At 44.4% G+C, this 12809-nt stretch overlaps 1 protein-coding gene across 3 annotated transcripts in view; it reads left to right on the plus strand.

Moving 5' to 3' along the window:
* SPTBN4 (spectrin beta, non-erythrocytic 4) overlaps nucleotides 1-7235 on the plus strand; it is a 353544-nt gene extending 346309 nt beyond the window's left edge. For all 3 annotated transcript variants that reach the window (XM_082262860.1, XM_082262861.1, XM_082262862.1), the window contains one exon: nucleotides 6144-7235. In XM_082262860.1, the coding sequence (XP_082118986.1) occupies nucleotides 6144-6305 (162 nt within the window). In that variant the 3' untranslated portion in view covers nucleotides 6306-7235. The remainder of the gene's footprint in view (nucleotides 1-6143) is intronic.
* Nucleotides 7236-12809: the final 5574 nt, after the last annotated feature.

A 12809-nucleotide genomic window follows, 5' to 3' on the forward strand; every position in this document is an offset into this window, starting at 1 on the left:
TCCGTACCATAAACAGAAGGGAGTAGATTCCTTGACCCCTTTCGAGGTCTGGAACAGGAACCGCTGCACCCTGGAGTAGCAGAGACTCTATGTAAGAGAACAGAATCTGCCTCTTTTCTTCTGAGGCAGGGATGGAGGTTGGAACAAACCTGAGCCTCGGGGAGCGACTGAAAATCCAAAAGTGACCGACCGAAACTGTGTCGACCACCCAAGCGTCCCGAACTGAGGCCGCCCAGACATGCCGAAAGTGGAACAGACGGGCCCCTACCTGGCATGCCTGAGCGGGCCCACCCTCAAAACGACTTGGTGGCCTCCCGATCGCCAAACGAATCACTCTTGGATGGCTTCTGAAAGGAGGACTGTCTAGACTTCCAGCCTCTATTATAGCTTTTGCCTGGCTTGTAGCTGCGTGCGTCTCTGGAACGGCCAGCGCTTTGCTTCCTAGGAGGCGCTCTCTTGAAGTTACTTTGGCGCCTGTCCTGAAGGAGGAACCCCGACCTACCGCCAGTGGCCTTAGAGATGGCATTCTCCAATTTGTTGCCAAAAAGGGAGGATCCCTCAAATGGTATCCGACACCATATTTGTTTTGAAGCGGCGTCAGCTACCCAAGGCCGAAGCCAAAGCGCCCGTTTGGCGGTGACAGAAGATAGCATCACACGGGCCAAAAGACGGATCATGTCAATAGAGGCCTTCCTAAGGAAGGCGGATGCCATCTTCAACTCTTGGATAGGAGAGCTCTTGGCGACATCTTCAGAGACACTCTTGAGAGTCTCCTCAATATCTTCAGACCAGATCTCCATAGCTTTGGAAGTAGCAGCTAGGGCTAAGGCTGGCTTGCAGGCCATGCCTGCTGTGAGATAGACTCGCTTCAGGTCAGAGTCAATTCTCCTTTCCAATGGATCCTTAAAGGAGGCTGTATCCTCCAGAGGGAGAGTCACATGCTTTACGAGTCTCATCACTGCAGCATCAACGAGTGGAGGAGATTCAAGATGTTTAACCTCTTATGGTTTGAAGGGATATAGTTTTGCCATTTTGGAAAACATAGAATTTTTCCTCTCCACCTTGCCCCACTCCTCAGTGATTTCCCCTAGTTATCCTAGGAATGGAAAATTGAGACGTTCTTTGTTCAATTGTTTAAAAAACTTTTTCTGTTTTGGAGGGGGAATTGTTGACTCCTCCCACTCAAGGGCTTCCCTTACAGCCTTCACCAAAGGGGGAACTAGCCCAAAGTTAAAGCCTGTACAGGGATCATCCGAATCAGAACCACTGTCCGATAGAAGGAGGGAAGGACGACTTGGTTGGGAAGAATCCAGAAAATCCTGGCCTTGCGATTCCAAATCTGGAGAACGTGGCTGTGCACAAGTTATATTTTGGTGAGAGACTCCCAAATCTTTTAAAGAGTCCTTCAAAACTCGTTTTACCACTGACTCCAGATGCTGATCTGAGTTCTGTCTTTCCCCTGCGGCTTGAGTATAGCAACGGTCGCAGAGAGACTTTCCGTCTGGGACCCGCTGACCACACCTCCAGCATTTATTTTTATGGGGTTGACCCGAGCGACCGTGGCCTTTGGAAGGGGATGACCTCTCTTCACCACGGTGCCTAGAGCTGGAAGGGGATTTGCGCCTCGATCTGGACGAGGAATGCCGGTGCTGCGACTTGGAATGATGATCTTCCTTGCGGGCATTATGCTGCGGATCGCATCTGGAAGAACTAAAAACACGATAAGAAGATTGCACGGGAAACATAAGATCCGTGATACCTCCCACCAAAAGTTACCCCACTAAAATACCTGCCATGAGCGGGCTGATCACTTAGGGGCGGTGATGACTCCATACTGGCTGAAGCGATTCGCTGGAGACAGAAGGAGACAGACATAGGTATTTGTGCTTAAAGCGGAGTTCCACCCTGGATTTTTTTTTTTTTTTTAAATACCCCCAGGACAGTCAGGGCTAGTGCATTCCACAATGGCTAGCCTCTGATCTGTCCCGGGTTGCACTTACCTGTTAGGACAAATACTTACCTTGAAAAAGTCTTGTCCAGCGCTGCCATCTCAGATGTGGGCAGCTTGAAGCCAGCGCGATCCTCTTCGGCGTCCTCTTCCGCCTTCTTCGGTCCCACGATGCCCTGCGCCGGCCCTGCCGTTACTTCCGGGGCGAGCGCGTCATCCCTCCACAGCTTCTGGGCATGCCCAGAAGCTGTTTAGAAGGGGATGACGCGCGCGCGCCCCGGAACTGACGTCGGGGCCGGTGCAGGCGCAATGATTTCTGGGAGCGATGACGTTCAGCTCCCAGGAATCATTGCAGAGCCAGGAAGTGACGACGGGCCGCGGCCGAGGAAGAAGGAAGTAAGGTAAGTATTTTTTCTTCGCTACGAGGTAAGTAAAAAAAAAAAAAAGTTAGCCATTTGTTTTTCAGGTGACCCGGAGCAAGAAGATGGAGGTAAGTATAAAATTAGGGTGGAACTCCACTTTAAGCTGCCAAGGAGGGGGGGGGGGGGGGGAAGCAAAAACCAAACACTAACCTGTTAGCATAGGAATCCGGACGCCGGGAAAGCCTGCTGCCAACAGAAATGACATTCCCAGTTTGCAATTTCCCGTTTAAATTTAGCGCCAAAATGACGTCATCGCCAAACGCGATAACTGCGTATGCGCAAAGTGGCCGCTGAGTACGGTACTGCGCATGCGCTAACCAAGCCTCGCTTTCGGACCTAGCCGCGCATGCGTAGAAAATCACAACACCGGCGATCGTGACACAGGAAGTGCCGAAAGCCGGACAGGAAGGACACCCAACCCCCTCTGCAGCAAATATGAGGCACAAGGTACAGGAAAACACACTAGCACCAGGGAAAAACAATCCATTGGAAAGTAAAGAGTACTTGCGGTTTCAGTTCAGACACGGTCAGGCGCAGTACACCGGGCTTCGGGCAACACAGGACCACCCGCAGCAGCATGGGCTTTTGGTCACCAGATGAATCTTCAGTTGCCCCCTCCATACCTGGCTAATAGCAAGGGCTTATCGGAGGCAGGACCATGTTGAACCAAATCCACAATCTGAAAAACGTCCAAACGAAGGATAGGAAACACACAGGTATGTGCAACCTGAGGAGGACAAAAAAGGAACATGGATGCTGAAAAGGAGCAAAGATTTATAGGAGTGGGGTCCTATAGGGTAGGAGAGGAGGCGGGGCCTACCCGAACGTATGCTGCCATGGAGTCTGTCAGGAAAAACAATTTAGCATATGCAATTGCTAAGCAAGTCATATTGTAATCTAATGTTAATAACAATGACCTTTCCTTTTCAACCTGCAGCATTGTTATTTTCTGTAAAATGCAATTTGGCAACCTGGAGGCCTTGTGTACACAGATGGTGTACAGAACTCCCTCCAGAAATGTCATTTCCTGCTAGTGTGATTGGCTCACGGATTTTCCCAGAAGTCTACACTAAGATACAAATCAGAATTTAGGCATCCCCTGCAACAAAAATTGTATTTTTGGTGAGATACTCCTAAAGGGTTAATTACTTCTGAAGGGATGCAGACCCTGCCAACACTGTAAGTGTATCATCTGATTAATAATTAAAAAGTCACTCCCATTCAGATTCCCTTTGCACACAACAGCTATTTCTTCACAGTAGGAATCTGGAACAAAGTTTGTCAAAATCTTTGCAATGTACATAGATCACCCAGAGGGGACTGTTTTTTTTTTTCTCAACAAAAGTGGAGTTACTCTTTACCTCAGAAGCGCATCTTCTGGTGCTCTTGGCCTCCTCGGGTCTTAAAATTCCTTTATTTCTGCTGTGATCCGACTTCCTGTTAGGCTGCATAAACAAGGGCGTGCAGCCATGATAGGAATCCCAGCATCCAATGCTCCCAAATGCTAATGTGCTAGTATCCCTTTAAATGACTGCTTCCTTAATTAGTGTTTACCTCTATGTGCTCCAATCATCCACATACATTAGTGATAATTTCCTCATCCAATGTGCCCTCACCTGGGTAATAAGACCAACAAATGGTCTATATGCGCATTTGTCCCTCTCTGGGATCGGTTTTATGCTGTTTCACTCCTTTGGTGGCAATCTTGAACTTAGAATCCTCCTTCACGCCCAAATAATAAAGAGAGAAATCTGGACATAATGCTTTATCTTTTAAAATAACCAGTTTATTAAATACTAAATATAAAACCACTCACATTTTCCTGGTGCTTAGAGTGCACCAAACTGTAAAAAGTATTCAGTCCTCACAGTGCAGGTATAAGACAATCAGACGGTATGCTCACAATGGGTGCCTCACCGTGACGACAGATTGGTCCCTCCCCTACACATTACGCCACAGGGTCACGTGGCTTCCTCAGGGGAATGTCCTGTGGCGTAACATGTAGGGGAAGGGCCAATCTGTCATCACGCTGAGGTGCGCATTGTGAGCATACTATGGAAATACCATCTAATTGTCTTATACCCGCACTGTGAGGACTGAATGCTTTTTACAGTTTGGTGCACTCTAAGCACCAGGAAAATGTGAGTGGTTTTATATTTAGTGTTTAATAAACCGGTTGTTTTAAAAGATAAACACTATGTCCAGATTTCTCTCTTCATGATTTGAGCGTATGGAGATAAGTGTAAGAGAAGGAGGATTCAAAATTCAAGATTGCCACCAAAGGAGTGAAACAGTATAAAACAGATCCCAGAGAGGGACAAATGCACATATCGACCATTGGTTGGTCTTATCCCCCAGGTGAGGGCACATAGGAGGAGGGGATTATCACTAATGTATGTGGATGAGTTGAGCACATAGAGGTGAACACTAATTAAGGAAGCAGTAGTTTGGATATGTGAACACAAGCCTGTTTTTTATGAATGATTGAGCATATGCAAGCAAATTCATACCCAAGGACACTTTATGGACTGATGCATTGTTTGTTTTGTTTATGGTATATATAGTTTGATATGATATGCTGATTCTGAAAATTGCTATGCAAACAGATTTAAAAGGGTACTAGCATATTAGCATTTGGGAGCACGGCACCACTTTTTAATATCATTTTGCACATTGTAAAGGTGTGAGCGATCCGCTTTGTACGTTTTTTTCGTTTTGTAGTCTTATAGCACAACATAGTGGCGCACAAGTACACACATTTTTAAGGATTCAATGATTCCTGCAGCTGGGATTGACAGCTGCATGCGGATAACTGCAGCCGCCAAGCCCCGTATAGTGCAGTTATAAGCTTTCAGCGTCTGCAGCTATTCACTACTGTTTACACAGCCAGCAACTACCTGTGTTGATTGTGGCTGGATGCACCCTACGGACTAAGATTGGGATGCCATTAAAGTTCATGTGTGTGTGTGTAAAGGCAGGTGTCCCAATACTTTTGGTAATATAGTGTATTTACAGTACCTATAGGTAAGCCTTACTATAGGCTTACCTATAGGTAAAATTCATGCATGGAAGTTTACTCCCACTTTAAATAGTGGATGTGTATGGATTATTTTCAGATAAATACCTGCTGCATGAATGAAAAAAAAAACTGACTCATGTATGGGCTGCCTAATGCTGAAGGTGAATCATGTGCACCGTATTTACTTGACAAAATATCCTCTAGTTAGGAACATAAAGAAATGACATTAGAAAAGCACTATACACTTCATTTAGATACCTAGCAGACAATAAACTTGTAGAAGCAAGACACAGAGAATCTATTTCCATTTAAAGCGGTAGTAAACTTTTGGAAAAAAAAGTTTCCTCCTTCAAGGCAATAGCATATTGTGCTAGAATAAATTGCATACTAGCGCATTATGAACTTGCCTCGAAACGAAGCCCTCCAGCAGTGCTCTGTCACCGCTGCAGAAGCTTCCATCTTCACCCGCTTTTCCTTCCGGGTTTGATGGCTGAGCCACGATGATGTCACTTCCGTGGGAGTCTCGGCCACAGGACAAAGCTCTGAACGAACAGCACAGGTATGCCGTTTCTTCAGAGCGCATGTGTCGGTGATGTCATCGGCGGCTGCTGGGCGCTAGAATATCTCCTAAACAGTGCATGCTTGGAAGATATGACATCCTACAAATAAGCTTACCTGTAGGTTAAAATCGAATTGTGGAGTTTACTTCCACTTTAATGTGCTCCTTTTTTTTTCTCTTTTTTGTTTTAATTAGGAGGAAATGAAAAACTGGATCACGGCTATAACTACTTGTGTTTCTGAACATGTGGAGATAGCCAAATGGAGCCAGACCCTTCTTACTACCTCCTCCACCGACGAAGGAAACATCAAACGAGAGTCTGATCGCAGATCCAGTGCCGGGGGCCGTAAGAAGTGAACCACAAGGAGGAGCATGGAGCTTCCTAAGATGCCCTCCTTCTGTACTTCTTCTGCCCCAGGCGGAGCCAGGTGTTGGTCAAACACCTGAAGAGCAAGCCCTTCCAGATCTTCTTCTTACAGGTGGTCCGAGGAGCCTTCTGACATGTTTTGGAACTGAATCTTGATGTCTATGCATTATCTGAAAGTAGTTTTCCTACCCTGAAAAACTCCTGAGTGTTAAAAACAAATTTTATCCTGAAACTTCCATCCTACAAACATTCCCTCTCAGTTCCTCAAGGGCCTGGCGGGTTGTAATGTATCTAGCTCTTTTAGAGATTGGTGAACATACATATAGAGGGCCCAAACAGTATAAAACTGTAGCCTACGTCTGTAGTAAAATATAGTTGATGGGAATACGGCTGGGATAGGTGAGGGTTCAGGAACACTCGCTAGTTCAGGGAAGAACCTCACACCTTTGGTGATAAGTCTGAATTCCTTTATACGCTTAGATCAGGATCATGTGAGAGCACAGGTGTTAGGAGATAGCAGAGGACCAGATGTCTAGTTTTGTATTTATTTTGACAGTTTGCAAAGGATATCTTCAGAATACTTTTCTCAGTGCAATATTCGTGTGGCTGCTACAAAATTCCGGGTCTGTGACAAACAGAATCCCTATCTCCAGGACATTGACTAATCTTCATCCTCTCTCCATGCAGTATTTGCCTTGAATTTGAATTATTACATTTCAGGAAATTCAATAACATCTTTCATCACATTAGTAGCACTGCAGCTTGTCCATGCCATGCTGGAGAACTTTCTAGTTTTCAGTGACGGGTAAGTGTAGAATATGGAGGTGCATTTCTCTGTAACGGGGGCTCTCCATGTTCACAGCCCTGTACAAGCTCTAAAACTCATACTAAATAGATTTTTGCTCCTTCCATGCTGTTTTACTTTGTTTATACTCCTATAGGTTTAATCCTGCTATCAGGAATGTCACAATGTTGGCTCTACAGTATTGGACAGCTGAGTTGTAACCCAAGCCTACTGCAATCTCTGTGCATTACCATTTTATTTACAGACTTCTCCATTGAACAGCACAAGCAGAAGAGTGTCCAGTGCGGTAATTTATATTAGCCAATCAGAATTCATACCAAAGCAGTAGAGGGATTCTTATTGGATCCGCTGGGAACTGCTGCTTTTTATTTGCTTCTTGTTGAGTAAGTCTGATAATCGAATTAGACAGAGAGAATGACATTACACAAGAATGGCGTGTGGCCGTTAATTTAATGGGATGGTGTAAAGAGCAAATACAATAAGGTTGTAAAAGCCACAACTGCTAGGAACCAGATATTACTTTTGGCAGCTTACAGCTTTTATAGAATAGGAAAATGGCTATTATGAAAAGGAACTATTTTCCTTCTTTGCCTTCTTAAAGAGGAACACATCCATCAATAAAACATTGTTCTTGTGTGTGGACACCTTCAGTGTTCTAAGGCCAGACTGGTGTAGGAATAGAAAGAAGACACAACAAATCTGTATGCGGAGTGCTGGGTGGTTTTGCAAACCTTTCTGGATAATACATGGTAGGTGGATGTGTTCTCACCATAATATATGGCTGATTCTCACACACCATTGTATTGGCTGATTGGTTTATGGGGATATCAGCAAAGATAGGTAAAGGGGGGTGTTTGGTATGAGAATTTGATTGTACTGGTTTGTGTAGGTTGTATGATAATTTGATTGTACTGGTTTGTGTAGGTTGTATTACAAGTGTTGACTTCCTTTACAGGTAAACCTTTTGGCCAGGTAGAGACATACACCAGAAAATGTTGGCTTTCGGTGATCTGAAACTTCAACGCATGGCTCCATAGGAGCCTTTGTGGACAGGAGAGGCAAAGTTGTATTCAAATAAAACATAAGTTAGAAAAGCAAGGCAGCGTAAAAATTGTAGCTGCAAAATGTTAAAAAAAAAACAAGTCAGCCTAAAAAAAAAAAAAAAACCTCTCCATTGTGGGTGGAGGACTTGGTCCACGCTTTCCTTTATGTCCCGGATGTGGCAGAAACATTCGATCTGTTACATACTGGCTTTGCTGGTTGCAGTCACCTTCCTATATATCAGGGATATGCAAACTGTGGCCCTCCAGCTGTTGCAGAACTACAAGTCCCATGAGGCATAGCAAGATTCCCGATAGCCATAATCATGGCACGCAGAGGCATGATGGGACGTGTAGTTCTGCAACAGCTGGAGGGCCACAGTTTGCATCTCTCTGCTGTATATGTTCTTAAGTTGCATATGCTCAAAAGACGATGGAGCCCTTTCCGCATTACCCATAATGGGGAAATCAACTGTTTGGGGAGAGTTGCTCTTTCCTTGGCACAGGTAATCAATAATCGTCGGTATACTTTACAAAACGTGGCAGTATTCATTTACAGGCTTGCCTTCCACCACTATGAGATCAAGTTCTTTCACTTGGTGTGGAGTGCACCACATGAACTGGAAGCCATTCAACAAGTGCAAAATGATTCAAAAAGTAAAAGGAGCCAGGGGCTTATGAATTTCAGAAAAGGATATGTTTTTTTTTCCATTATAATTTTTTTAAATTAATATTGCCTTTAAAATGTCAGTGTTTAAATGCAAGTGAACTCATTCAGTTCTGCAGAGAGCTGGATTTGCATGTAAATCTGTTCATGAGGGTTTCAAGAGAAACTCCAGGCAAACCAGTTTAAACACAGTTGAACTATATTGCCTACCTTATGATTACTTGAATTGTGGTTCTGTTCAGCCAGTCTGGTTATTTTATAGACCTCTGCCATACTGCACAGCAAACAATATAAAAGATGTCCTGGTTCAATTTTGCAGTTTGTGGTTATTGGCCAGTGAATTCTAGCAGTGTGAAGATGGTGATTCACCGTACAGCAGTAAAGCCTAAATAGGCAATTGGAGTGTCCCCTACCTGGCTATGCATGGTGCCTCAACTTTGTGAATCACAAGACTGGCTGAACAGAATTACAGATCCTTGGGTGGTATGTTCTGCTTGGCAGATGTCTGACTGGGTGTTGTCTCTGGCATTAGCAGTCCATTTACATTTTGCAGGGGAAACAATAGTGGAACCGGTATTGAAACTCACAAAACATTATCGGGGAAATTCATAAAGGGGGTCATAGACATCCTTTAGAATTCGGTCAGAGCACAGCCCCAAAACAGTTGGTGTCTGCGCCCGTTTCATGTACCCGTCACAGACAGGTGGCCATAGTGCGACTTACAAGACTCCATAATGAATGTGACCTACAGCCATTTATTATAAATGGACTGCAATAGTCCAGCTGTAGAAGGAAATGTACTCACTTCATGACATTCTATGCAAAATATTGAACAGCTTTGGGCAATATCTTTTTATCCAGCCATGGGCCAAAGCCAAACTGTCATTTCTGTTTCTCAACACCAGTCAGTCCCGATGGCTACAACAAGCAGCAGCCATTTTGTGAACTAAAATGTTTTTTTCACAATGGAGTGCAGACATTACTGTGAAGCATAAATAGTAACTAGGCCAATGAATTAACAAGGCAGCCTGTCAGCAAAGAGTAACAGTTGTTGAAGGCTGCATTAACACCTGGGCCTTTTTAATTTCACAACGCTCTGGTAAAGTGACATAATCACACAACGCGCTTTTCAGATGCCATTCATTTTAATGGCACCTGAAAATGCGGTGCAGTTGTGCCGCGATTGTCGTGTGATAAATTGTGCTGCAATTGCCACAAACCACATCACGTGAAGCTTGTCACCCCAAAAAGGGTTCAGGAGCCTCTTTTGGGTGACAAACTTCACGCAATGCAGTTTGTGGTGACTGCAACACAACAATCCCTGCAGAACCGCACCACATTTTTAGATGCTGTTAAAATGACATCTGAAACAAAAAAAGTGGAGAAGCCAGGAAGGTAAAATATAAGCAGAATAAATGTAACATCGATCTAGCACACAAAATGGCTGCTTCTGTGTAACCAATGGCCACGTCTAAAAAAATCCACGTATGTTTCACAAGCACCACTGCATGTGCCCTTTTCACAGCCACATAGCACAGTGCATGCCTCAATGACTGCTGCAAGGTAACACAAAACCTAATTTTCTTGTTTTCATCAGATTTTTTTCTTTTAATTTAAATACCAACAGAGAGTACATATATTACCTGGGCCCGCTGCATTCACACAGCCCGGCCCGCTTTCAGAAAAGTGGCTTTACTTCTACTGTGATAACTCTTGCAACCAGAACTGTACTTACACAATGTTAACGGTGGCCATATTGGCCCTGGAGCAAAGCATGCTGGTCTTTGTTGTTGATGTCGGATTCCAGTGCTACACCGTAAAGTGCTTTTTTAGCTTTTCGTTGGCTACTGGAGGATGTTCAGCACCAAAGACCACCAGGTTGGTAAGGTTGCAGTGATGCCACGTACGTGTCTCAGCCACTATGACCATGGAGAAACAGTGACTGCATGCCATAGGTTACATAAGGGAACTCTAATGCATGAGCTGGTAATGTCCTCTCCAACTGGATTCTGTTCCTGCTGCTGGAAAATGGTTTTCTAGAATGGGTTAAAAAAAAAAAAAAAAGCAAAATGTAATTTTATTGTAAAGAATATTCAACTATTACAAAAAAATAAAACACAAAAACGACATGAATATGTAAACATGTATTTTCCCAATGGGCTCAGTGCAACAGGTCCAATAAAATTCAGTTTCCAGAGTTTTATCAGGAGTGTCCGGCTTTTTTTTGTAGGAGACTGGTTGGTTACTTAGAGGTCTCATTTCCTCAACAATACTGTTCATAGCAATACAAGACAACATACACTATGTTGCCAAAAGTATTGGGACACGCACATTAACTTTAATGGCATCCCAGTCTTAGTCCGTAGGGTTCAATATTGAGTTAGCCCACCCTTTGCAGCTATAATAGCTTCAACTCTTCTGGGAAGGCTGTCCACAAGCTTTAGAAGTGTGTCTATGGGAATGTTTGAACATTCCTCCAGAAGGGCATTTGTGAGGTCAGGCTCTGATGTTGGGAGAACTCCTGGCTCTCTGCTCTAATTCATCCCAAGGGTGTTCTATTGGGTTAAGGTCAGGACGTCACATTCCTCCACCCCAAACTCGCTCACCCATATCTTAATGGCCTTGCTTTGTGCACTGGTCCAAATCATTTGGTGGTGGGGGGGGGGGGGGGGGGATTTTGGTGTGGGGCTGTTTTTGGCTCCTTAGTTCCAGTGAAGGGAACTCTTAAGGCGTCAGCATACAAAAGCAAGTTTGTGGTGGAGGAACTTGACTGGCCTGCACAGTCCTGACCTCAACCTGACAGAACACCTTTGGGATGAATTAGAGCAGAGACTGAGTCAGGCTTTCTCCCAACATCAGTGCCTGACCTCACAAATGCGCTTCTGGAAGAATGGTCAAACATTCCCCTAGACACACTCCTAAACCTTGTGGACAGCCTTCCCATAAGCATTGAAGCTGTTATAGCTGTAAAGGGTGGGCCAACTCAGTATTGAACCCTACGGACTAAGACTGGGGTGCCATTAAAGTTCATGTACGTCTAAAGGCAGGTGTCCCAATACTTTTGGAAATATAGTGTATGAAAAAAATGACACATGAACATGAGATGGTAAATGAAAGAGGGAAACAATTTCATGTCTGTGGGGCCTGTGCACAACCACTAATTGCTCTCAGGGGTAGCAATCTGTTGGGCATGTTTGGAAAGCTGTCCCGATCACTATTGGCTCCCCTTGTGCTAAGAGTTGTGTTCCTGGGGCCCCTTTTAGTGAGAGTCGTGTACAGCAGGGTCCACCTGTCCAATCCTGAGCACATTTCTGTCATGCATTCACATCAGAGGGCTGCTCGCCCCCATTTCCTACTTTAGTTCTAGAGGAGCAATGACAGATCTTGTTTTGAATTCTTTTAGCAGAATGTCACTTGAAGTATTTAGCAATCAAGCCATCCTCCCAAAAGGAATAATTATATTAAGGTAGTAGACACAAAGAAGACTCACATGTTAACATAGAGCTACATTATAGTGGTTGTAAATCCTCACATATACGCAGCGATGTAACTGGCCTCAGGTGATACAGAGATGAAACAAAGCCAACGTTGTACCCGTTTAACTGCAGTCTTCTCAACAGCCAAAGTCTAGGATTTATAAAGCTTGCCTGAAAGTTCAGAAAATAGTGGGTGGAGAGCTGAAGTTACACGCTGCAGAGCTCAGTGAGGAGAGCTCTGAGAGCTGAAAGGAGGAAAAGGACAAGCCCTCCTTCACACAGGAACAGAGCGGAGACTGCCAATCAGCTGGAAAATGCTGTTCTGGGTTGCCACCAGTGCTGCTAATCTCACCAAAAAACCATATCATGTGGTTTTGTAAACTTATGTATAAAGGAAAGCTGAAATAGCAGTCTGATGTGCAAGGCACCACCAGTACCTTCCTGCAGAAGAATATTAGTTTGGAGCACAGCATTCAATGCCTGTACATGGAATTTCCACACCCATA

The sequence above is a fragment of the Pelophylax lessonae genome (assembly GCF_965119305.1).
Source record: "Pelophylax lessonae genome assembly, chromosome: 7".
NCBI lineage: Eukaryota > Metazoa > Chordata > Amphibia > Anura > Ranidae > Pelophylax > Pelophylax lessonae.